This window comes from Oryctolagus cuniculus, chromosome 7 (genome assembly GCF_051225735.1).
Source record: "Oryctolagus cuniculus isolate XC-2025 breed Fujian yellow rabbit chromosome 7, ASM5122573v1, whole genome shotgun sequence".
In the NCBI taxonomy this organism is placed as follows: Eukaryota; Metazoa; Chordata; class Mammalia; order Lagomorpha; family Leporidae; genus Oryctolagus; species Oryctolagus cuniculus.
In genome coordinates this window covers 127912429-127937305 of record NC_142873.1, presented here as the reverse complement: position 1 = coordinate 127937305, position 24877 = coordinate 127912429, and the positions used below count along the sequence as shown (strand labels likewise).

Genomic DNA, 24877 nt, shown 5'->3' with positions numbered 1-24877 from the left:
CATCTTCTGCTGCTTTCCCATAATTAGCAGGGGGCTGGATCAGAAATGGAGCAGCCTCAAACTGTTTTCTAAAGTTATTCTATTATTCTACATTCATACCAGCAGTGTATGAGAGTTCCAGTAGTTCTATCTACAACCTTGCCAATACTAGATGTGGTTAGTCTTTGTTATTTTTAGCCATTCTAGTGGGAGTATAATGGTATCTACTTGTGAGTTGTTTGTATTTTATTTTTTTTAACTGATTAAGATGTTGAGCATCTTTTCATGTGCTTATTTGCTGTGTGTCTTAATATGTTCAAGTTCTTTTTATTGGATTGTTTTTTATTTAGAGTTGTAAAGAGTTCTTTATATATTGAAGTCCTGTGTCCGGTGTTTTACATATACCTTCTCCTAGGCTGTGCTTTGACTTTTTAGTTTTTAATATCTTTCAAACAAATGTTTTTATTTTTTTTTTAAATATTTATTTATTTGAAAGGCGGAATTACAGAGAGAGAAAGGGAGAGATATATTTTCCATTCGCTGGTTCACTCCTCAAATGGCTGCAACAGCCAGGGCTGGGCCAGATAGGAGCCAGGTCTCCCATGTGGGTGCAGGGGCCCAAGGACTTGGGCCATCTTCTGCTGCTTTCTCAGGGACATTAGCAGGGAGCTCGATTGGAAGTAGAGCAGCCAATACTCAAACCAATGGGCTACTCAAACCGTTGAGCATATGGGATGCTGGTGTCACAGGTGGCAACTTTACTGGCTACTTTGTAAAGCTGTTCAAGCTTTTTGTTTTAATGGTCTGGCCAGTTTACTGATTGTTTTCCCACCATTTTTAAAAATAGCTTTTGCTTTTTCTCTCATCTAGAAAGATTTTGTCAAACCCAGAGTTACTAGGATTTTCCTGCAGTTTCTGATAGAAATTTTATGGCTTTAAATTTTATATTTAGAAAATTTATGATCCCATTTCAAGTTAGTGTTTTATAATGTATGAGATAAAGATTGAAGTTCATCTCTTTTGCATATGGATATCCAGTTATTCCAGTGTTCTGTGTTAAAAAGATTATCCATTCTTCCAGTGCTATATGTTAAAAAGATTATCCATTCCTCCATTGAAATGCCTTGGCACTTCTGTCAAATTTCTGTTGGCCATATATACATGTGTGGATCTACTGAACTGTATTCTGTTTTCATACTCTGTTCTGTTTGATCTGTTTGCCTTTATACCAAAACCACAGTTTTTATTGAGTTCTTTGTCTCCTACCCTGTTTATATAAATTTTTATTGATTGAGAATTTTCTTTTAACTAGTATAACTTGTATGAATTTGATTCTTTTGTGATTTTTTTGTCTATTAGGAATATTTATAGTGACACAATATAGGCTTTGTGAGTAGATATCCTTTTATTTATTTATTTATTTATTTATTTGAAAGGCAGAGATAGACAGAAATATAGAGAAGGTGCTCCCATCTGCTGGTTCTTGGTGCTCTGCCAAGAACGGGTAGTAGGCCAGGCGGGAAGCCTGAAGCCTGGAACTTGATCCGGGTCTTTCATGGGTGCCAGGAGCTCAGTTAACTTGTTACCATCACCCTGCCTCTCAGGATCTGCATTAATAGATAAACCTTTAAGAGACAATATTCTAGTTAAAGTTCTGAGAATGTTGCCTTTGAGATTTCTTTTGGTTTTGCAGTAGTAAACAAACATGGGTTAACTATACTTTGCCAGAGTAGTCCAAAAATTTTTTTTAAATTAACAAAGCTATTATGTTTTAAATGTGTCCAGTAGATATTGATTTAAACAGTATTTGGCACTAAACAAAAATAAACTTTTTCTTGCAGTCTGGATGTGGATAGCGAAGCTAAGAAATTATTGGGTTTAGGACAGAAACATCTGGTGATGGGCGATATTCCAGCAGCTGTCAATGCATTTCAGGAAGCAGCTAGTCTTTTGTAAGTATTACATATTTTACCATGATGTAATATTATGTTCCTAATAAGTCCTGAGTTATAAACCGTTCGATTATGAGGAAAAAGAATAAAGAGCAAGAGTTTTAAAATGTGATGATTCTTCACATAATTGTTTATCCATTGAACTATAAAACTAAAATATTGCTGACTGAAAGACTTTAACTTTCCTGAGTAAGATAGTTTGTATTCCAGTCACTATTAATTAGGGTGACCAACTTGTCCTGGTTTCTTGGGGCTTTCCCAATTTTAATACTGGAAGTTCCATGTTTGGGGGTACCTGTCCTGGGCAAATCATGATTGATCACTCTGCCACTAATACCATTAATGGCATCACATTTTTCATACTTTTTTTTTTTTTTAAGACATTTATTTATTTGAGAAGCAGTTACAGAAAGAGGGAGAGACAAAGAGCAAGGTCTTCATCCTCTGGTTCATTCCCCAAATGGCCACAACGGCTGGAGATGGGCTGGTCTGAAGCCAGGAGCTTTTTCTGGGTCTCCCATATGAGTGCAGGGATCCAAGTATTTGGGCCGTCTTTCGCTGTTTTCCTGGGCACATTAGCAGGGAGCTGCATTGGAAGAGGAGCAGCTGGGACATGAACTGGTACCCATATGGGATGCTGGCGCTACAGGTGGAGGCTTAACCTACTATGCCACAGTGCCAGCCCCTTTCATACATCCTTAGCACCTTTGTTATCTGCTGTTGGAACCGGCTGGAAGCTGGCAGCTACCACCATCTGGCCATATAGATGAAGGTACAGAGTTCATGGAAAATGGAATTAAAAGTTTTTGGGTGCAAATCTGGTGTCTGTGTGTGTATGTGCACTTTTTTGATAGATACTACATGTTAAAATTTGTTACATCTTCATGATTACTTGGATATTATAGGGCAGGGAAACTAAACAAGGCAAATAAAGCAAATGCCCTCTTCCCACATGTAACCAGGAGCAACATATGGGCTTTTTTATGATTTGCAGTTGGTTTACTTAACTGACTTGGGTTGAAACCTGTCAACATCAAATTCGCAATTTAGGTTCTTCATCTTTTTTTTTTTTTTTTTTAAAGGATATGATTTATTTGAAAGAGTTACAGAGAGAGGCAGAGATCTTCCATCTGCTGGTTCACTCTCCAGATGGCTACAACAGCTAGGGCTGGGCCAGGTTGAAGCCAGGAGCTTCATCCGGGTCTCCCACGAGAGTGGCAAAGATCAAAAGACTTGAGCCATCTTTTACTGCTTTTCCCAGGCCATTAGCAGGGAGCTGGATCAGAAGTGGAGCAGCTGGGACACGATCCAGCACCCAAATGGGATGCTGATGTTGCAGGCCGCAGCTTTACCTGCTTGCCACAACACCGGCCCCACAATTTAGGTTCTTTCTTCATGATGCAGTTTGTTATGAAGAAGAACCAGGTTAGCTTTAATGTCTTAAAGATGTTCTATTTTCCTCAAAGACTACCTCCAGATCTGAGAGCCAAAAGAGTAAGTTAAATCTTGAAGCAGTAGCCTTTCCCTCTGATTTGGTTTGTGCTAGTTTTCTCTAAGATTGAAATATGAATTTAATGGTAGGCCAGTTCAATCTTTTTTTTCTAAATCATTTTACTTTATGCTGCTTAGTTTCTCCAGTTAAGCTTATTAGGCTCTCAGGCCATTAACATTAGTTGCCCTGACATTGCATGACTCCTGCTATTGCTTATCTTTTACTCATTGGAAGCTAGTCTTTATTTTACATAGAGAAGTACTTCCTCTTTCCCTTTTATTACACTTGTCTAGATATTAATAACTGAAATTTAAATAGTGCTGTCTTTTTTTTATTTGAGAGGCAGAGAGGGAAAGAGGTCTTCCATTCTCTGGTTCACTCCCCAGATGGCTGCAACAGCCAGAGCTGGGCCATTCTGAAGCCAGGAGATTTTTCTGGGTCTCCCATGTGGGTGTAGGGGCCCAAGGACTTGGGCTGTCTTTTGCTTTTCCAGGCCATAGTAGAGGGCTGGATTGGAAATGAAACAGCCAGGACTCGAACTGGCACCCACAGGGGATACTTCACTCCCATAAACCTTACTCATCTTCTAAATACAAAGGCTCTTTAAGTATTCCTGCCCATGACATTCATCTTGTGGCTGGAGGAATACCTATCAATGTATTTGGTCCTTGGATTATATACCAACTGAAATAAATTTTTTTTAAAGATTCATTTATTTGAAAGGCAGAGATAGAAGGAGAGAGAGAGAGAGAGATTCTAGCCACTGGTTCATTTCCCCAAATGGCCACAACAGCCAGGGTGGGCCAGGCCAGAGCCAGGAGCTTCTGGGTCTCTCACGTGGGTGCAGGGGCCTAAGTACTTGTGCCATCTTCCGCTGCTTTAGCAGCATATTAGCAGGGAGCTGGATTGGAAGTGGAGCAGTAGGTACTTGAACTGAAGTGCATATGGGGTGCCAGCATTGCAGGTGGAAGCTTAACTTTCTTTGCCACAGTGCCAGCCCCAAACTAAAACAAATTAATGTCAGAATATATAGATGAAGAACACAGTGATACTATTTTAGCGTATGCTTTTTTTTAAGATTTATTTATTTGAAAGTCAGTTAATGGGGGGAAAGGAGAGAGATTTTTTCAATCTGCTGCTGCTGGTTCACTCCCCAAATATCCACAATGGCTAGGACTGGGCCAAGCTGAAACCACAGCAGGGAACTCCATTTGGGTCTCCTACATGGGTGGCAAGAGCCCAAGTACTTGGGCCATCTTCTGCTGCTCTCCCAGGTGCACTATCAGGGAGCTGATACAGAAGTGGAGCAGCTGGGACTTGAACAGTTGCTCACATGGGATGTTGTTGTTGCAGGCAATGACTTAACCCAGTGTACCACAACTCCAGTGCTTCCCACTTTTTAAGATTTATTTATTTTGACCGGCGCCGCGGCTCACTAGGCTAATCCTCTGCCTTGCGGCGCCGGCACACTGGGTTCTAGTCCCAGTCGGGGCACTGGATTCTGTCCTGGTTGCCCCTCTTCCAGGCCAGCTCTCTGCTGTGGCCAGGGAGTGCAGCGGAGGATGGCCCAAGTCTTTGGGCCCTGCACCCCATGGGAGACCAGGATAAGTACCTGGCTCCTGCCTTCGGATTAGCGCGCATGAGGGTGAACCAACGGCAAAGGAAGACCTTTCTCTCTCTCTCTCTCTCTCTCTCTCTCTCTCTCTCTCTGTCCACTCTGCCTGTCTCCCCCGCCCCCCCCAAAAAAAAAAAAAGATTTATTTATTTGAAAGGCAGAAAAAAAAAAAACAGAAAGGGAGAGATGGATCTTCTGTCTGATGATTCACACTCCAAATGACTGCAACAGCTGGGTCTATGTGTAGCTGAAGCCAGGAACTCCATCCTTGTCTTCCAGATAGGTGGCAGGGGCATAAGCACTTGGGCTGTCTTCCCCTGCCTTCCCAGGCACATTAGCAAGAAGCTGGATTAGAAGTAGAGCAGCCAGGACTCAAACTGGTGTCCTAGGGCTGGTGCCGTGGCTCACTTGGTTAATCCTCCACCTGTGGCGCCGGCATCACATATGGGTGCTGGGTTCTAGTCCTGGTTGCTCCTCTTCCAGTCCAGCTCTCTGCTGTGGCCCGGGAGGGCAGTGGAGGATGGCCCAAGTGCTTGGGCCCCTGCACCCGCATGGGAGACCAGGAGGAGGCGCTTGGCTTCTGGCTTCGGATTGGTGTGGCTCTGGCCGTAGCGGCCAATTAGGGGGGTGAACCAGTGGAAGGAAGACCTCTCTCTCTTTCTCTTGCTGTCCATACTCTACCTGTCAAATAAAAGAAGAAAACTGGCACGGCACCCTAATGTAGGATGCTGGTGTCAAGTGGCAGTTTAACCCACCACACCACATTGGCCCACATACATTGTTTCTAAAAGTCCCTTTGATAGCAAAAGGGTTGTATTGATTTTCTAAAAGATTTGTGTCACTGAAGAAATGTCAATTTAAAGAACTAGAAATAATTTTAGATCAGATGTTAATTTTGTTTTCTTTATAGAGGAAAGAAGTACGGAGAGACAGCTAATGAGTGTGGAGAAGCTTTTTTTTTCTATGGGAAATCACTTTTGGAATTAGCAAGGTATGTCTTTTAAGCCTTGTTTATAAATAGAATGTTTTGTATCATCTTCGTGATCTAAAAACTGAGGTTTCCTTATTTGCTAAGATTGTTTACTAGCTTTGAGATTTCACATAAGCTAGCCAACTGGTATTACCTAGAAATAAAATTTTTGAGGGAGCATGAAACATCGATGGAAGTAGTGAACACCATTTAAAACAGACTGTAAAATTAAATTTTTGCTTTGGGATTCACTACAAGCAAAGATTTTTTCATTAGTGAATGAAAGTTAATTGATCCAAATAAGGTATATAGAGACGTTTTTAAAAAGATTTATTCACTTGAAATTCAAGGCAGCATGATAGACAAAGAAACAGCGTGCCTCTACCTACTGACTCCCCAGCAGCACCAGTAACTCAATCTGGGTCTCCCACGTGAGTGGAGGGAACCCAAGTTACTTGGGTTATCATCTGCTTCCCGGATGCATTAGCAAGTAGCTGAATTAGAAGTGTGGAGTAGCCAGGACTCGGTCTAACACTCTGATATGGAATTCAGGCATCCCAAGTGGCGGCTTAACTCCAGGAGTCACATCACGCACCCCTGGAAACCTTTAAAAATGAGTTTAGCTAGCTCAAAACAATCTTTAATTAGGAGTAGACAGGACAGTTTTTAAAGAACCCATAAATGTCTAGTAAATAAGACTCTAGTAATAATGGAAAGATCTTGGGTATTTTTCACCAGAACTTAATAATCAGAATTAAAATATATTGAAAGTATACATACTAGTAAAAATCTGTTTTCTATTTAATCTCATATCTGGTAACTCCTAGTCATGTAATCATACAGAACTTCATGTAGATTTATTATGAAAATGTTGATAGAATGTTATTGTCGAGTGTTGGAACAAAGTTGAGAATATCGTGGCCCTATTGTAAAGGCAATGCATACAGGTCTTTATCCTCTTTTTTATTTTTTTAATTTTTATTTATTTATTTATTTTTTATTTTTTGACAGGCAGAGTGGACAGTGAGAGAGACAGAAAGGTCTTCCTTTGCCGTTGGTTCACCCTCCAATGGCCGCCGCGGCTGGTGCGCTGTGGCCGGCGCACCGCGCTGATCCGATGGCAGGAGCCAGGAGCCAGGTGCTTTTCCTGGTCTCCCATGGGGTGCAGGGCCCAAGCACCTGGGCCATCCTCCACTGCACTCCCTGGCCACAGCAGAGAGCTGGCCTGGAAGAGGGGCAACCGGGACAGAATCCGGCGCCCCGACCGGGACTAGAACCCGGTGTGCCGGCGCCGCTAGGCGGAGGATTAGCCTAGTGAGCCGCGGGGCCGGCCCCTGTTTTTTATTTTTTAAAAAGATTTATTTATTTGAAAGGCAGAGTTAGAAGGAGAGGCAGAGAAATCTTCCATCTACTGGTTCACTCTACAAATGGTTCCAGTGGCCAAGGCTAGGCTAGGCAGAAGCCAGGAGCTTCATCTTGCTACATCAGTGGCAGTGGCCCAAGAACTTGGACCATCTTCTGCTGTTTTCCCAGGCACATTAACAAGGAGCTGTATAGAAGTCGAGGAGTTGGGACTCAAACCAGCACTCATATGGGATGCTGGCATTGCAAGTGGTGGCTTAACCTGCTGTGTCACAACACTAGCCCAGAAGTTTTGATTATTGCTGTTTTCCCATGAATATATAGTTTTATATTCCTTGTACTTACTTACACCCAGTAGATTATATTTATTATACCTTTGATTCTTTCTTTTGTTCTCCTAGAATGGAGAATGGTGTGTTGGGAAATGCCTTGGAAGGTGTGCATGTGGAAGAGGAAGAAGGGGAAAAAACTGAAGAGGAATCTCTGGTAGAAAATAATGATAATGTAGATGGTATGTAGAATTGCATGTGACATTCAAGAGATGCAGTATATATATATTTATATCTTGTATACAAGTGATGGAGATAGGGCTCTCCCTGCCTTGGCTGGTCTCTCCTAAGATGCTTAAGGGGATGCCTGCATCTGGTAGAGGCTGCAGTGGCTGAAAGTGACAGCAGGCTTTTGTAAGAGGGTAACTTTTCAGATCTGGCTGTTTAAATTTGTGTTTTATATATTATTGCAACCTTAAATTTTTTTTCTAGTGCAAATTTTTTAGATAGTCTGCAGCTCAGTTACTTTCACATTTTTCCGTTTAAAAAATATTGATTTCTAAGCTGAGTTGGCTACAGAGCTGTATGTATCAGACAGTTATATTGTTTAGAGAAGAGTGAGAGCTTGGCATCTCTTACCTAACTGGTAATCAGAATGCTCAAAATGAAACAATACAGTGTCTAGTGTAAGGAGCATGGGTTTCTTTCATTAAGTGCTCTGCTAGCTGTGACTCTCCCTTTGCTTTTCTCAAGGGGGCAGGTAGTTTTTAGGCCATCTGCTAAAACTTAAGCCAGGCTGTTTGAGGGTTTAAAGGGAATGTATTTTTAGTTTCCATTTATTCCTTTATCATTATACTCGAAGACATGTTTATGCTTCATGTTCTTTAACCATGTAGAGGAAGCAAGGGAAGAGTTGAGAGAACAGGTTTATGACGCCATGGGAGAGAAAGAAGAATCCAAAAAAACAGAAGGCATGTCTCTGTCAAAGCCTGAAACTGCTAAAGAACAGGAGAGTGAAATGGAGAAGGGTGGAAGAGAAGATATGGATATAAGTGAGCCTACAGAGGAGCTCCCAGAAAAAGTTGCCTTGACTCCAGATCAGTTAACTGAAACCTCTGAAGAGGCAGAAGGAGCAGCAGCACCAGAAGGACTGAATGAAGCTGAGGTCACTTCTGGGAAATCAGAACAGGAAGCAGCAGATGCTGAGAAAGGAAAATCAGTTTCTGGAACTGACGTCCAAGAAGAGCACAAAGAACAAGTTGAGGAGAAGCAGGGAGAGGTGATTGTGAGAATAGAGAAGCCAACAGAAGCTTCTGAAGAGCAGCCTGGTACAACTCTAGGAAAGGATAACACGGCAGTGGAGGTAGAAGCAGAGCCTGTAGACGCAACAGCCAAGCCAGTGGATGTGGGTGGGCATGAACCAAAGGAGCAGATGGCTACCTCTGGAAATGAGCCAGGAAAGGCTGTTCTCAATGAGCAGTTGGTAGGGCAAGATGTGCCTCCTGTGGAAGAGTCACCAATGGTGACAACGGAGGCTGCAGAGGTGGGATCAGAAGTGTCTGAGAAGTCTGAGCAGGAGGCCACAGTTGTCTCCAATGATGGTGCAGTTAATGGACTGTCAGCTGCAGGAGATCAGGCTTCTGTTGACCCACAGCCTTCTGCAGAAAGAGTGACAGAAACAAAAGGTGGCTCAGAACTAGAGGAGGTCAGGGCAGAACTGGCTCCTAGCCAGGAGGCTAAGCTGCCCATTGAAGAATCTGAGGGAGCTGGTGATGGGGTTGAGACCAAGGTAGCCCAAGGGGTTACTGAGAAATCACCTGAAGACAAAGTTAAGATAGCTGCTAATGAAGAGACACAAGAGAGAGAAGAACAGATGAAAGAGGGTGAAGGTAACCGGGATATGCAAGAGCTGCAGTGGGTGGAGTACATTCTGGAGTTGACACACTAATCATGGGTAAAAGTCAGCCTTCCATTCAGGATTTTCCGTCTGCCTTTGGATTAGGAAAGGGCTAAATGAAAATGGGGAAAGTTTAAAAAGGTTGTGATAAGTTGAGAAAGTATCAAAAGCAGCAAGTCTTCTTTAAGCTGGCTTATTTATAAACTAACACTTTGTACTAACTGCAAAGCAGGTCTTCTCTGATTTCTGAGACTTTGCTAGCTATCAGTAACTTGTTGCACCATACTTGCCAATAAAGGCAGATGGAAAGGTAGATGAGGGGTGGGTGGGATAGGAGGGAAATAGTGGGCTAGGCTGGCAGAGAATGCTGAATGGATGTTCACTTGCATGCTCCTGGATTTTTTTAGTTCACTGTTCACAGGTTTTCTTCTCTGCTTTAGGAAGCAGGAGCAGAGCAGTAGAATCCATTGAATTGGTACACTTAAGCAGGCATGCCATTTAAATGAAGGCAATTACCTTGAATATTCTGGCACCAAAACTGAAGAATCCTGATGCCCCTTCAACCTTTAGTTTTCGAGACCATTCACATTAGTGACAATATCACTCCCCCTGCCAAACAAAAAAGAAAATCAAAAAGCCATTAACCCTCTTGTTGCTTCTCTTACCTCGTTTCATGCTGTTTTGGCCGATAGACTGAATTTTCTGTTACTTAGAATTTTACAAAATATGGAGACTTTGTATCGTGTTTTGGTCTAATTATGATTCACTTTTGTCGATATATATAAGCCTCTAATTAGTAATTCCATAATTGGCATGTCTGACTTGAGTTGTGCTGTCATTTGAGGATTCTACTGTAGACAAGGTTCATCTAACATTGGCGTTAATAACCCCAGTTATATTCCAGTTGCTTATTACTATTACTTGTGTAATTGCTAGACTACCACAGGAGTTTCTTAAGTTTAAGATTTTCAGAGGCCCAATTTCAATTCTTGGAGATTATTCTGTGAACTTCCTTTTACCTATGTGCAGGTCCTTGCACTCCAGCCAGCAGAAGCACGGTAACTAGAAGGGGATTGGCTAAATGACAGCACCATTGGGTTTATTGGGCATTAGGATTTCTTTATGGAAAAAGCACAGGACTGAATTCCTCAATTTTTAAGAACTCAGTTCTTGATTGTAATGATAGTGAGCCAAGGACAGAAAGGCTTTGCTGGCTCTCTTAGGTTGGACCTTGATGAGCTGTAACAGGGACGTCATCTTCCTAACAAACTGTTCCATTGGATCATAAGTATCATTGTTTGAGATCTTTCATTGCATTATTACTTATGATTCCAAAACAATACTATTTGCTGTAATACAATGAGTCTTAAAGAGTTAATGGAAAATGTGTATTATGAGTACACATGCATGTATTTCAGTTTTTGCATCAAAATTAATTCCATTTTTCCATGAACTTCTTGAAGTTCCCTTGTATTACTCCAGTTAGAGTGATGAAGAGGTTGACACTTAAAGGTTATATGTATAACTTGTGTAGGGTCAAAACGGTAAGTCATAGTAGTGAATCTGAACCTAGCTCTGCCTTGAATATATTTTCATTCCCAAGCTACCTCACATGTCCACTTGGACATTCCTAGTCATTTTTTAATTTTTTAAATGCTTACAAAAGCTTAGACTTTTCCTTAAGCTGTACTTTTGAGTATTCTGTGCCAGTACTGTTCTACTTAGAAAAGATAGTATAATTTCCCATATTCTACAAATGAAGAAATGGAAGAAAAAGGTTACTAATTCATTTGCCTCAGTCATGCAGCCAGTAAAGTGAGGACTGGGTGCTGAGACAGCCTAACTTGGGCAAAACTGCCTGCCTGCCTGCTTGCTTGCTTGCTTGCTTTCCCCCCAATCTCCCCAATTGATTTAGTTATGTATCTGTAAGGGCAGAGTGACAGCGAGAGGAAGAAATGGACAGAATGGTCCTCAGTCTACTGGTAAATATTCCAAATGGCTGCAATAGCAGGGACTTGGCCAGGCTGAGGCCAGGAGGATGGGACTCCTGGGTTTCCTATGTGAGTGGCAGGAACTTAAGTATTCTAGCCATCATCCTCTACTTCCCGGATGCAAGCAGAGTGGTTGGGACTCAAACTGGCCTCTGATATGAGATGGCAGGCATCTCAGGCAGCAGCTTAACCTGCTCTGGCGCAACGCCTTATGCTAGCCACCTACTTTCTGTGCTTTATTCCTCTTTATGTGGCAACACCAGTCCACAGATATCTTGCAAGTGGTTTTCACTTAAAAATTCATAAAATTCTGTTTCCTACCACCTCTTTACATTTTGCCATCTCTTGGACTGTCCATATCCCAAGTAAAGTTAATCTGTTCCTTTTCTAATTGTCCAGTGTGATTGGTAAGTGAACATTTTAATTGTCATAAATATCGGCTATGCTCAGATGGACTTTGTGACAGGGACCTGACTTCCCTGTGAGAGTTTTAGAATATGGCTGCAAATTTAAAAGGAATCATTACCAGAGTGACTAACTGGTTTGCTCACTCGAATTCTTTATATGCTGGAGCTGGCTGGAGTCTGTGGCATGCTCATTGGTGAGAGTTGGTAAGGGCTATGCTTTCCTCTCCACAGCTCTGTTGTGAGAAAGCTAGTCTCGAGCATGCTTGTTCTCAGTGGACTGGATAAGTTAACTTTTGGCACATTTCCATGTCTATTACCTAACAAGTGGAATAAAGATACCAGAAACACTTGCTTCTGGCTGAGTGGATGGGAGCTGTAACAGTGAATAAGAGGCAGTAGTTAGTTCAACTCATTCTAAGTGATCCATGTTGACTTTTTATAAGAAAAGCACTTGGCCTTTTCATTGCTGTTGGTCTGACCCATAGATAAGATTACATATACTAAGTTAGACTGGAATTAAGCTGCAACCACAGGATTTATATTCAGTCCAGCTGTTAACTGATTGGGATTAGCATCTGTTTCCTATCTCAGCATATAGGCTGACAGATGTTTATTGGAATCTTTGATTAGTCCTTAGTTGTATTCTCAATACTGAGGAATTTTTGCTTGTAGAAACTGAAGGCTCAGAAGAGGAGGATAAAGAAAATGACAAGGCTGAAGAAGAAACACCAAATGATTCAGTTCTTGAGAATAAAGTAAGTTGTTATTTATTCACTACCCTTGTCTGCTTTCTTACTGTAGGGCTATAGCTTATTAGTGGAGGTATAATTATGGTAGACACCCATTTCTTGGGGTTAGGGAAGATTAGTTTCCCTTTATTATTTTTTTTAAGGTTTATTTTATTTATTTGAAAGGCAGAGTTAACAGAGCGAGGTAGAGACAGAGAGAGAGGTCTTCATCCACTGGTCCACTCCTCAGATGGCCACAACGGCTGATATGAAGCCAGGAGCTTCTTTCGGGTCTCCCATGCAGGTGCAGGGGCCCAAGAACTTGGGCCATCCTCTACTGCTATCCCAGGCTATTGCAGAGAGCTGGATCGGAAGAGCAGCTGGGACTAGAACTATCACCCATATGGGATGTTGGCACTTCAGGCCAGGGCTTTAACCTGTTGCGCCACAGTGCCGGCCCCATAGGTTCCTTTTATTAGTGTCCAGAATGGACAGATCTGTTGGGTTCCAGGGAGATGTCCTGTTAGGACTGAACCTGACAAATCACTGATGACTTAAGGAAATTTTGTAGGGACCCGTTTTATAGTTTCTAGGGGAGAATGTCTAATTTTTTTTGTAAAGATAATTTATTTGAAAGAGATATCTTGCATCCATTGCTTCAGTTCCCATAAGGCTGGGGCTGGGCCAGGACCAAGCACTTGGGCCATCTTCTGCTTTTCCTAGGCATTATAGTAAGGAGCTGGATCAGAAGTGGAGCAGCTGGGACACAAATCATTGCCCATATGTGATGCCAACACTGTAGGCGGTGGCTTTGCCAGCTATGCAACAATACTGGCCCCAAGTCTGAATTTTGAATCATATGTCAAGTTGTTTATTCTTCTTTTACCCATACTAAAATTAAACATTTAGATTTGTGCTCTGAAAAGATGCCATTCTTTTACCTAAATCAGTGATTTGGATATATTTTAGTCTCTTCCAGAAAATGAAGAGGAAGAGATTGGGAACTTAGAACTTGCCTGGGATATGCTGGACTTAGCAAAGATCATTTTTAAAAGGTAAAGCTCTGGGTGCTTCTAGATTGAGGCTGGAAGTTTGGTGTTTGAAAATAGAAAGCAGTTAGGTTCGGACAAGTACTGTTAAAGAGTTCTGGTCATCTCCTTCTTTAGGCAAGAAACAAAAGAAGCCCAACTTTATGCTGCACAGGCACATCTTAAACTTGGAGAAGTTAGTGTTGAATCTGGTAATGCATTTTCCATTTTACTCTCTAACCTCCCCTGCCTGCCCTGTTCTTCCTCTAATAGATTCTCTAAAACCCAGCCTGATTTTAAGTTGGGTGGTTGGATTTTTAAAAATGACACTTTTATAGAGCAATCTCTAAAAAGCAAAAAAGTCATTATGGCATTCTTTGGAGATACTATAAACACAAATGAAATGTTAAATGGAACATTGGTGCAGAGTGGGTCTTAATTGTGTGAAATACCTTATTAAGTGTTGTACATTTACTTGTTATTCTCTTAATTAGAGAATTATATCCAAGCTGTAGAAGAGTTCCAGGCTTGCCTGAGCCTGCAAGAGCAGTATCTGGAAGCCCATGACCGGCTCCTTGCAGAGACCCACTACCAGCTGGGGTTGGCTTATGGATACAACTCTCAGTATGATGAGGCAGTGGCACAGTTCAGCAAATCTATTGAAGTCATTGAGAAGAGAATGGGTGAGTGAACACCAGCTGCTTCTCATGCTGATAGTTGGAGCAGTTGATAAAACACAGTTGATAAAAACAAATCCTTTTGTGGTAATTATTACTGATCATGTTAGCCTATTTTTTGTAGCTGTGCTCAATGAGCAGATGAAGGAGGCTGAAGGATCATCTACTGAATATGAGAAAGAGATTGAGGAGCTGAAAGAATTGCTACCTGAAATCAGAGAGAAGATAGAAGATGCAAAAGAATCCCAGCGTAGTGGGAATGTAGCTGAATTAGCTCTGAAAGCTACTCTGGTTGGTTCAGTCCCCTCCCTATCCCCCTTTTATTTACAATACTTAATTATTTGAAAGGGAGAGCAACAGAAAGGGACAGACCTTCAGTCAGCTGATTCATTCCCCAAACGGCCAGGTCTGGGTCAGGCCAAAGCCAGGAGTCCAGAGCTTCATCCTTGTCTCCTACCTGGGTGACAGGAACCCAAGCATTTACTTGGGCCATCTTCCGCTACTCTCCCAAACGCATTAGCAGGAAAGTGGAGTGACCAGCCCACATATGGGATTGCTGGCACTGCAGGCAGTGGCTTAACCTGCTGTGCCACAGCGTTGGCCCCTAAATATGAACTTTTCAACATGACCTGGGTTTCCAGGGAGTTGGTGAACAGAGGGAATGTGAGAGCTCAGCTAATTAATTATCCTGATCAAATAGGGTAGCAGTTAAAAGAGAATATGTTCTGGAGCAGACTGGGTTTGAATTACATCTGTACACTCCTTAGTATGTGGGCATTCTGTGTGTAAAATGGGGTAATAGTTTCTGTGTAAAATACAGTACCAGAACAAAAGGGATTAACAAAATATATGGTATTTCCATTTCTGAGGCCACCTGCCTCTTCTGACTTTTGGCTGCTTGTGTCCTGAGTGGGAGGTATATGTGAGGTTGTATGTCTGCCTGGAATCTTGCTTGGAAGCCACTAGCACATCAGGGCTTTTCTTGGGTACTAGGCTAGTGCGTGCCTGCTGTCAGCCTGAACGCCCTGGGTTTGTCGTTTCTCCAACAGGTGGGGAGCTCGACTTCAGGTTTCACTCCTAGTGGAGGCGGCTCTTCAGTCTCCACGGTGGGTATTCAGGTATTTTGTTTTGTTTTTGTCACTTCAGCCTCTGTTGCTCTCATGTAGTGTGTACATCACCAACAGACTTTTTTGTTTTTGTCAGATTGCCAGTAGAAAGCCAGCAGATGGTGCTTCTTCATCAAATTGTGTGACTGATATTTCCCACCTTGTCAGAAAGAAGGTAAATGTACACGTGGTTCGTTCGTTCGTTCTTTCTCTCTCTCTCCTTTTTAATTATTTGACAGAAAGGTCTTCCTTCTGTTGGTTCACTCCCCAAATGGCTGCTATGGCCAGCACTGCGCTGATCTGAAGCCAGGAGCCAGGTGCTTCTTCCTGGTTTTCCATGTGCGTGCAGCGGCCCAAGCACTTGGGCCATCCTCCACTGCCTTCCCAGGCCACAGCAGAGAGCTGGACTGGAAGAGGAGCAGCCGGGACAGAATCCGGTGCCCATATGTGGTATTTTCTTTCCCAGTCTTTAAACTTGGTCTTTTGTTAACATCTACTCCTCAGCCCCACCCTGACCACTATGCTTCTAGCAGGGGGTCTGAATTTTGCAGAGTATGAGGTGGTATCTGCATCCCGTGGCTAGGGAGAGAGGGAGGCAGACCATTAGAACTGTGTATCCTGGTGTTTAGGATCTTTGCGCTACATGGGTTAAATCTTTTGCAATTGTGTTTTTAAAATGTCAAGCCTTCACAATTATATCTTTAGAGGAAACCAGAGGAAGAGAGCCCCCGTAAAGATGATGCAAAGAAAGCCAAACAAGAGCCGGAGGTGAATGGAGGCAGTGGGGATGCTGTCCCGAGTGGAAATGAAGTTTCAGAAAACATGGAGGAGGTAAGGTGGGCAGTTAAGCAGGTGTTGGCCTCTTAGGGAAGCCATTCCTCCCAAGTGCGTGTTTTCTACTGTGAGCCTGTTTGGATTGGTTGAGTGTAACCATCACAGAAATAGTGGTTTTGGAGTCTGAAACCTATGTACCCAGGTCCCCTTCAGTGAATGTACGAGAGGGCACTTGATTGGCAAGACTAATAGGTCACTTCTGCTCGTCCCCTTCCATGTATTGTATGACTGCTGGCTCATCATAACAGAATGTAGGAATTGATTTTGTACAGGGAGTAAAGCATAGTTTTGCCTTCGTGATTGTATGACAGAATGGTTTCAAAACTAGGGTCACTTATGCCCAAGCTCCCTGTTTTTCAGGCTGAGAATCAAACCGAAAGCCGAGCAGCAATGGAGGGGACAGTGGAGGCTGGAGCTACAGTTGAAAGCACTGCGTGTTAAGAGAGGGAGCAGAGCCTTCCTATCAAGGGAAAGTGTTTTGTATATAATGTATTTTTTCACTTTTGGGGGATTCTTTTTGTATAACTTCAATAAAGATTGTAAGCAAAGGTTGAAGTGTTGTTTTTTCCTTAAATATTAGCTGAATCTGTGCCTTGGGGTACTCCAGGTTTTATAGAGTGGCCAAAGGTACTTGTCTTTTGCCTTCTGTATTGATCTCTATGTTGGAAATTTTAACCCCAGTTCCTGTCTGACATGTAGGTGATGAAAGCAGTGTGGCTTGTAGGCCCATCATCTTCTACCGGTGCTATATTTTTTTCCTACCAAATACTTGCAAGGTCTTGCAAACCTTCAGTGGTGCTGTCATTGGATAGGGGCTATACAAGACCTGGTGAGGATCTTGCTTTGGGGTGCTGAAAACGAATGTTGGACATTGAACCAAGCCTTGGGTGGTACCTATACCTGTGTACCTAGTCTCCAACTAGGGCCAAGATCCTGCCCTGGAGAAAGAACTGAAGAATTGAGGCGGGTATTTCCTGAGAAAAAGAGTTGATCTCTTAAATATTAGAAAATTGAACACTCTGGTGTGAAAGGAGATTTAGGATGATGGTGATGGACACTTGGGCTGTGACTGGAAGAATCTGTGGGGAGGCTGGCTCACGCTATATTTGTTATTTTCTGTATAGAAAAGTTAAAATATATCAATACTTGGAATTGTTACTGTCTGCAGTTTTGACTTCTCAAATAAAGATATTAAAAAGCCCCTGGTCTGGAATTGTATTTAAAAATCTCACTGTGAGATCTAGACTACCTGGAAGATTTCAATATGGGAAAGGCAGAAGCAGCCCACCAGTTCTGGGCATCCAGTCCAGGAGTGCTAGTGATCCAGGTACTGATGCTTATGCCCTCCCATTGGGCCCTTACTGATGTGCAGGGTGCTAGCTGAGTGCCTCAGACTTGACCCTTAGCTTAATCTGTTGTGGACTTGGCACTGTTTGGGTTTGAGCCTTTTTTTTTTTTTTAAACATGTACTTAATTGGGGACCAGCATTGTGTAGAGGTTAGAGCTGCCATCCATGAATATGGTATCCCCTATGGGTGCTGGTTCATGTCCCAGCTGCTCCAGTTCTTTGCCAGTGGCCTGGGAAAAGCAGCAGAGGATAGCCCAAGTGTCTGGGCCTCTACACATGGGAGACTCAGAAGAAGCTCCTGCCTTTCGCTTGGCCCAGCCGTGGCTGTTGTGGCCATTTTGGCAGTGGGCTAGTGGATGGAAGATCTCTAACTGCCTTCCTTTTTTTTTTTTTTTTTTTTTTTTTTTTTTTGACAGGCACAGTGGATAGTGAAAGACACAGAAAGGTCTTCCTTTTGCCGATGGTTCACCCTCCAGTGGCCACCACGGTGGCGCGCTGCGGCCAGTGCACCACGCTGATCCGAAGGCAGGAGCCAGGTACTTCTCCTGGTCTCCCATGGGGTGATGTACTTAATTTGCAAGGCAGGGTGACAGAGGAAGACAAAATTTTCCATCTTTTGGTTCACTGCCCAAATTCCTGCAAAAGCCACAGCTAGTCCAGGCCAAAGTCAGGAACCAGGAACTTCATCTGAGTCTCCCATGTCAGTGGCAGGGGCCCAAGCACTTGAGCTATCTGCTGCCTCCTAGCACATATTAACTAGAAACTGCATGGGAAGGAAGTGTAGGGATGGTGTTATGCCATGATGCCTGCTCTACATCATCCAAAAGGATTTTAATTTGTTCCCCCCACCTACTTGAAAGGCAGAGTGACAGATTTATCCATTCACTGATTTCACTCCCTAAAGTCTGCAACAGCCAGAGCTGGGCCTAAAGCTAGGAGTTTGGAATTGAATCTGGGTCTTCCCACATGGGTGGCAGGAGCCCAAATACTTGGGCCATCACTTAGAGCTTCCCAGGGTGCATTAGCAGGAAGCTGGATTTGAAGAGGAAGAATCACTATTAAAATAGTTAAGGGATGTTGGTATCCCAAGCAATGGCTTTACCCACTGCACCAGAGTGCCTGCTCCATACCCAGGAGGACTTAGTTTAGTCATCCTGACACTTGCAGGGCTTATTCTGCTACAGGTTAGAACCTGCTACTTTTAACATCCATGGTTGACCTTCAAGTCAACTCCATTTTATAGTTTTTTCTTAATACTACAGGAAATGGTTGAATTTTTCCTAGGCTAGTCACAGTAACAATTGCAGAATCTCTGGCTTACTGTGGTTCTAAATTCCATTCCGGAACCTGCCACCACTATATTCCAGATCCTGAGCTCTTCCAGTCCCCTTTGTTTCTTGGTCGGGACAGTCATGACATACTTGTCTGCTAGGCTCTTGACTGCAGAGCTGGGCTGTGTCTGCTTGAATCTGCATCTCCAGGTGTCCCTTGCGAGGAACCACCGTTGGGTTGGGGCCCTATTCTGGAATCTGAAGTGTATGATGAAACTTCAAAAAGCTCATGGAAAAATTTTATTGAGGTACAAAAATTTCCTGAAATCCATGCAGTTTTTTTTTAATGATACACACTTCTTTCCATTAACTTTTTTGAAGACAAGTCTCAGAAATTCCTTGTTTATGGGGACCTTGAGAGCCTGGATAGAAAGGCTTGGTGAAAATCCGTTGGATAAAGTTAGTTTGGCAATAAAGTGAAGTTTTAGCAAAACCTAGCCATTGGCATACTCAATCTTCAACCTTTTACAAAAGGCAAATGGATACTGTAGGGTCAAGCACTGGTGGGAGGTGGAAAAGCTGTGGTGAGAACACAAGTACTTTTTGCTGCTAAGTAATACAGCTGCAGGACTAGTCCTATGCATGTTCGGATACAGTCTCAATTCACCTGGGCTCAGAAGCCAGGGGGGGCGGGTCAAAGCTGTGGTCAGAGTTCAAACCCTCATCTTTATCCTTGACTCCACCACGGGGCTCTTCAGTGGGCGGTGCAGGGTCAGCAAAACCAGCCATGGGGATGAGGGAGTTGGCTTCCAGTGAGGATGAGTTGGACACCTGTGGAACATGAGCAAGCAGGTCTTAACAGCACACGTTAACAGCACAGGTTCTGAGTCTCAAAACTACTTTGAGCCAAGTTAACCTCATCTTGCTTTTATTTCCCTGTTTGTACTATTTACCCAACGTGTTGTGAGGGTCAAATGAATTACTGTACAGAAAGCATTTGGTAGTTAACTGGCACACAGCAGTCCATAAAGCTGGCTGTGAACCTTACCAGTCACAACGATGTTGTCCCTAGCTCTACCTGGGTTCTCACCAGTGGTGGGTACTGGTATTCATGGGCAGATGCAGGGCTGATCTCTGCCAGTGTCTGAACATCTGCATCTCTTGCATTCACCAGCCGCAGGAAGAGCTCAGCCTGACCTGCCTGGGAGGAAGGGAAATGGTACTGCATTTGTACCTTGTAGTAGACCCAGGCCCAACCCGTAACACTCACCTGGGGAATCCCATTCAGCTGCCCAAAGCTAAGGCTGGAGTCCAAAGGAAGGGCCCGAAGTGGGAGGCGCCAGCGGCCACTTAGCACCCGTTGATCTCGGTCAAATAGCACCAGAGAGGTCCACGCCTTTGGCTGTGGTGGCCCAATTCCTGCCATCCCTTGCCAGGCCAGTAGCTCACAGACCAAGGATACTGATGGTGAGGGTGGCAGTCTGTAGATAAACCAAAGAGGCATTGAAAGCCAGAGATGCAGTCCCTTCCTCGGACTAGGCCCTCAGAGCCAGCAGACGAGAAAATTCAGCAGCATGACAGCTAAGTCTCAATCTGGCAGACTGCCAAAGACGTGCTCCCCACCTACTGACCTGGGCACAGGCTGCCTGCTGGCAAGGATGGCACAGTTGCCCATGGGCCCAGGAGCTGGAGGCGGGGGCAAGCAAAGGGCTGGGGGCAACGCTGTAGTCCCTCCTGTGTCATGTCCATCTCGAGACAAGCCAGTCAACAGCTGCACCCAAATCCAAGAAGCTTCAAGGCCCCGCAGGAAGTCATAGAAAATGACCAGGCCAGCCCTGGGGGACACAAGTCTAAGCACACAAACACCCAGCTCCTCTCACCCCTCTTCTCTCCCCAGCTAGCTCCCCAACCCACAGATGTCCAAGCAAGAAGCAGGCCTTACCCAGGGTCATAGGGCGCAGGGCCCAGGACATCAGATGTGGGCAGGAGGAAGTGTGGGTTCAGGCCCAGCTTCCCCGTCACGGATCCAGAAAGCTGCTGTAGCGGGGAAAAGAGTTGACTCCTACAGAAAGCTTCCTAACTGCCCATGCTCCCCCAACCCCACAGAGCACAGCTGTCCTGCCCCAGCCCGGGGCCTCACAGCCTTTCCCGTGCCACCCAACAACTGGATGGCCGTGGAGCCTGGAAGTGGAGGCAGCGGGAGGAATGCGGGTTCTCTCCTTCCCTTTGGGTGTGGACGGGGACTGGACAGGCGTCCCACCTCTCCAGGCCCTAGAAGCAGAGGAAGAGTTGGGGCTCCCTGAGGCGCAGGAAGCCTCCTCCAGGAGTCAAGTCCACAAACACGGGTCTCATGCACTCCTGATGCATGGCTCCTCCACACCCTCACTCTGAGCCGGGCATGCGTGGGAGGGCTCAGTGGGACGGGGTTGGGGTGCTCACTAACCCCAGGGTACCTGGCCCAGGCCCAGGCTCCTCTGCATCTGCAAGGCCAGGATTTCTGCCTCCAGGCGCCGATTTTCTGCCTCCACCACTAGAAGCTCCCCCGAGGCGGCCCCTGTTCTTCCTGGAAAGAGCACGTCTAACCTGTCACCTTTGACCTCTGGTGACGAGCCGGGTCCGCCTCTGAGCAGCTGTGCAACATGAGGGCCCCTTGGACAGGCCCGCTGGACTCGTCAGCTTACATTCTAGCTACTGTCGCAATGACCACCCAGGCTTCCTTCCTCGGGGCTTTTGTGCAAGTGGTTTCCACGCCAAAGACGTCCTCCCCTCCTGCCCCCCACCCCACCACCATGACTAAGGCCACCGCAGCGAGAGGCTCTCCTGGCCGGCCCATCCTGTGCTCTCCTGTGGGTCCGCGACCGCCGCTGCTCCAGTGCCGACGCCTCCACCTGCAACTGCCACAGCTGGCCCAGAATGCCAGGGTCCCGACCCCCACCTCGAAGGTAGGTCTCACGCAGGGACCTAAGCAGCAGGGGAAACAAAGGGACAGGACGGCGTCTTTCCAGGGTTCATCAGCACTCAGCCCCAGGCCCATTCAGGGCACCTGCGCTCACCCAATCTCAGCAGCTAGAGTTGCTGGGTTGGCGGGCAGCCCCGGAAAACAGAGTGCAGCTTCTTGCCGGGCTTTCAGACTAGTCCTGCAGCGGGCGGCGACGCACGTAGATGACGTCACAGACACAGGCCTAGCCCACCCACCGCCGCAGCACCCCCATCCCCGCCTCACCCAGACTGCGGCTGCAGCTCCTGCAGGCGCGCACCCAACATCTCTAGAGTTCCCCGCGTCCGCCCCGCCTCTGACCGGAGTTCTCGGAGCTCCCGCTCCACTCCGGTTAGACGGGGTATCCCGCCTCGGCTCCGGGCTATACCTTGGAGGCGCAGGCTCAGTTCTGAGGGAGAGAAGCCAAGTTAAGAACAGGTCCGAGTATCCTTAAGCCGAGGGCCGCAGCCGGTCCCGGTCTCCCCTCACCCTCGCCGCGTCGCTCCAGGGCCCGTCTCTGGGCTTCCGTCTCTGCCACGCGCCTGGCTCGAGTCCTGTGCAGCGCCCGCAACCGCTCTCCCGGGGTTCCACAAGCCTCGTTGCTGGGGTCTTGAGACCCGGCCTCTGATCGCCCCAAGAGCCCCGCAGACTCTCGGGGGACCTCCGTTATCCACGGTCGCATTTTCTGTAGGGACAGCCGCAGCCACTGCACCTGGGGGTTAAGTGATGGGCGAAGTCTGGGTTGGGGTGACTTGTCCCGCGTGGGATCTCCAGGCGTGGGGAGGGCGCGGTGGGTGTACCTCCTCTGTTAACCTCCATAATGCAGACTGGCTGGCCTCCTTCTCGGAGAGGCCCTGGGGTTCTTGTGACATCACCTGGGGATAGAGTGTGGCATGAGGAACCCTGCCGCTCCAGCTGGCTTCAACACCCCGCGACCTCCCGTCGCAGAGGAGGTCTTTACCGCAGGGCCCGGGGGCTGGGTGGCTACTGAGGGCTGTGCTCCAAGTGTCATCTCCCCGGTCAGGCGGCCAATGCAGAAGCGCTGAGCGTGGACAGCCAGTAGGGCCCACGAGCGAAAAACCATGTCACAGGACCCACAGGGCAGGAGCCCTGGCTCTCCAGAAGAGGTGGCCATAGGATGGGACCCGTTTCCCTCCACCAGTTTAGTCTGCAGGAGACAGGACTGTGGGCAGGGGAAAGGCAGAGGAAAGGGTTTAAGTCTGCGAGATCTTCCCCCTTTGTTTGGGGGAGGAGCCTTAGCTGGCTGGGTAGCAACTACAGGCCCGGGCAGGTCAGAATGGGTGGGGAAGACTTGTCCACCTGTGGGAGGGGCCCTTTGCCTGTCCCCATTTCATTGTGTACACTTGGGCGAGTAATACTGCACCCAGCTGCTGCATCTATCTGAACAAAGAGCAACAAAAGCCACCTGCAGGACTCCCTGGGCCCTCACCTACTCCATCAATGGTCATTTAAAGGCCTCTGATAGGCAAGGGCCGCCGTTTGCACTGCTGCGCTGCACCACGTGACGCCATTCTCCAGCCAAGGGAAGGACACTCGCAGAGGCGGCGTTCCACCCGGAAAACCTTTCTCTCAGAATGAAAAGCCCTTCTCAGACACGCCTCTCCAGAAGCAAACACTTCTGCCACAACCAAGTCTCACCAGGCACAGTGGTCTCTCCCTCCCTCCCCCAGAGCCCATTCTTCTCAGCTGTAAGAGGGAGATAATCCGCACGGCCCAAGTGAAAGCTGTGGGAGAACAAAATAATAATACAGCAGATGCTGCAGTCGAGTCCGGAAAGGAACTCTTCTCTTACCAAGTCAGGCCAGGTCACAGGCAGGGTCTTTCCTACCGGTCAAAATCGCCCATCAAGTTTTAAGAAGCAGTAACTCTGAGCTTGCTCTAAAGCATCTTATTATTATTATTATTTTAAGATTTGAAAGGCAAGTGAGGCAGGGAGGGGCTTGGGGGAAAGGGGAGAGAGAAATCAATCAGGCTGTCTCGAGCTCCAAAAGGCCACAACAGCTGTGACTGACTGAGCCAGGCGGAGGCCAGGAGTCAGGAACTCCATCTGGGTCTCCCCTGTAGGTGGGAAGCTGGACTGGATATAGATATATAGACAGGCATCAATGCAGCACTGATATGGAGTGCAGGATAGCAAACAGTGGCTTAATCCATTCTGTGCACCACAGGACTGGCTGCCAGGCCCCCCACCCCCACCCCCAGTTTTTATTTTTTAAGGATTTATTTATTTGAAAGAGTTACAGAGAGGTGGAGACAGAGAAAGGTCTTCCATCCGCTGGTTCACTCCCCAGATGGCTGCAACGGCCGGAGCTGCGCTGATCCGAAGACAGGAGCCAGGAGCTTCTTCCGGGTCCCCCATGTGGCTGCAGGGGCCCAAGGACTTGGGCCATCTTCTACTGCTTTCCCAGAGAGCTGAATCAGAAGTGCAGCAGCCAGAACTGGAACGGGCCCCCTTATGGGATGCCAGCGCTGCACAGTGGCATTACCCATTATGCCACAGGTTAGGCTGTCGTCTGCAGTGTTGGCATCCTATATGGGGGCCCGTTCCAGTTCTGGCTGCTCTACTTCCATTCCAGCTCCCTACTAGTGTGCCTAGGAAAGCAGTGGAGTGTGGCCAAAGTGCTTGGGTCCCTGCATATACGTCAGACTCTGAAGAAGCTCCTGGCTCTGGCCTGGCCCAGCTCTGACCCTTTCAGCCATTTGGGGAGTAAACCAACAGACAGAAGATCTCTCACTCTAACTCTTTCAAATAAATAAATAAATCTTAAAAAAAAAAAAAAAAAAAAAAGCCAAGGTATGACCAGCAGCAAGTTACAATGTGTCTCAAACTATGACTTAACCTCAGTCCAGTTTAATTCCCATTGAGAATGAGAAAATTACTAAATTGCAAATCCCAAATTTCAAGCTACTTCTCAATTCCGTTTAATACTTTGGCAAAAACATATTTATAGCT

At 45.8% G+C, this 24877-nt stretch overlaps 2 protein-coding genes across 7 annotated transcripts in view; one reads left to right on the top strand and one right to left on the bottom strand.

Annotated features, from left to right (window-relative positions):
* NASP (nuclear autoantigenic sperm protein) overlaps window positions 1-16855 on the top strand; it is a 32081-nt gene extending 15226 nt beyond the window's left edge. Inside the window, exons 3-15 of one of the 5 annotated variants that reach the window (XM_017345501.4) lie at window positions 1821-1931; window positions 5949-6029; window positions 7772-7881; window positions 8536-9528; window positions 12607-12689; window positions 13632-13717; window positions 13829-13902; window positions 14185-14373; window positions 14492-14658; window positions 15417-15473; window positions 15571-15648; window positions 16179-16304; window positions 16668-16855. In XM_017345501.4, coding sequence (XP_017200990.1) covers window positions 1821-1931; window positions 5949-6029; window positions 7772-7881; window positions 8536-9528; window positions 12607-12689; window positions 13632-13717; window positions 13829-13902; window positions 14185-14373; window positions 14492-14658; window positions 15417-15473; window positions 15571-15648; window positions 16179-16304; window positions 16668-16748 — 2236 coding nt within the window. In that variant the 3' untranslated portion in view covers window positions 16749-16855. 5 annotated transcript variants of the gene reach the window in all.
* Window positions 8578-24712, bottom strand: CCDC17 (coiled-coil domain containing 17). 2 transcript variants are annotated; one of them, XM_089300752.1, is made up of 14 exons: window positions 22865-24712; window positions 22704-22778; window positions 22393-22615; window positions 22150-22312; window positions 21980-22063; window positions 21715-21887; window positions 21370-21489; window positions 21067-21197; window positions 20869-20963; window positions 20558-20761; window positions 20197-20407; window positions 20017-20127; window positions 19594-19757; window positions 8578-10145 (listed from the first exon to the last, which is right to left on the bottom strand). In XM_089300752.1, exons 1-14 carry the CDS (start codon window positions 23036-23038, stop codon window positions 10103-10105), a joined length of 1971 nt encoding a protein of 656 aa, XP_089156878.1. In that variant the 5' UTR covers window positions 23039-24712; the 3' UTR covers window positions 8578-10102. The 2 variants fall into 2 exon arrangements, with proteins under 2 accessions (XP_089156878.1, XP_089156877.1); XM_089300751.1 differs by having other exon boundaries at window positions 20017-20407.
* Between the last annotated feature and the right edge of the window lie 165 nt (window positions 24713-24877).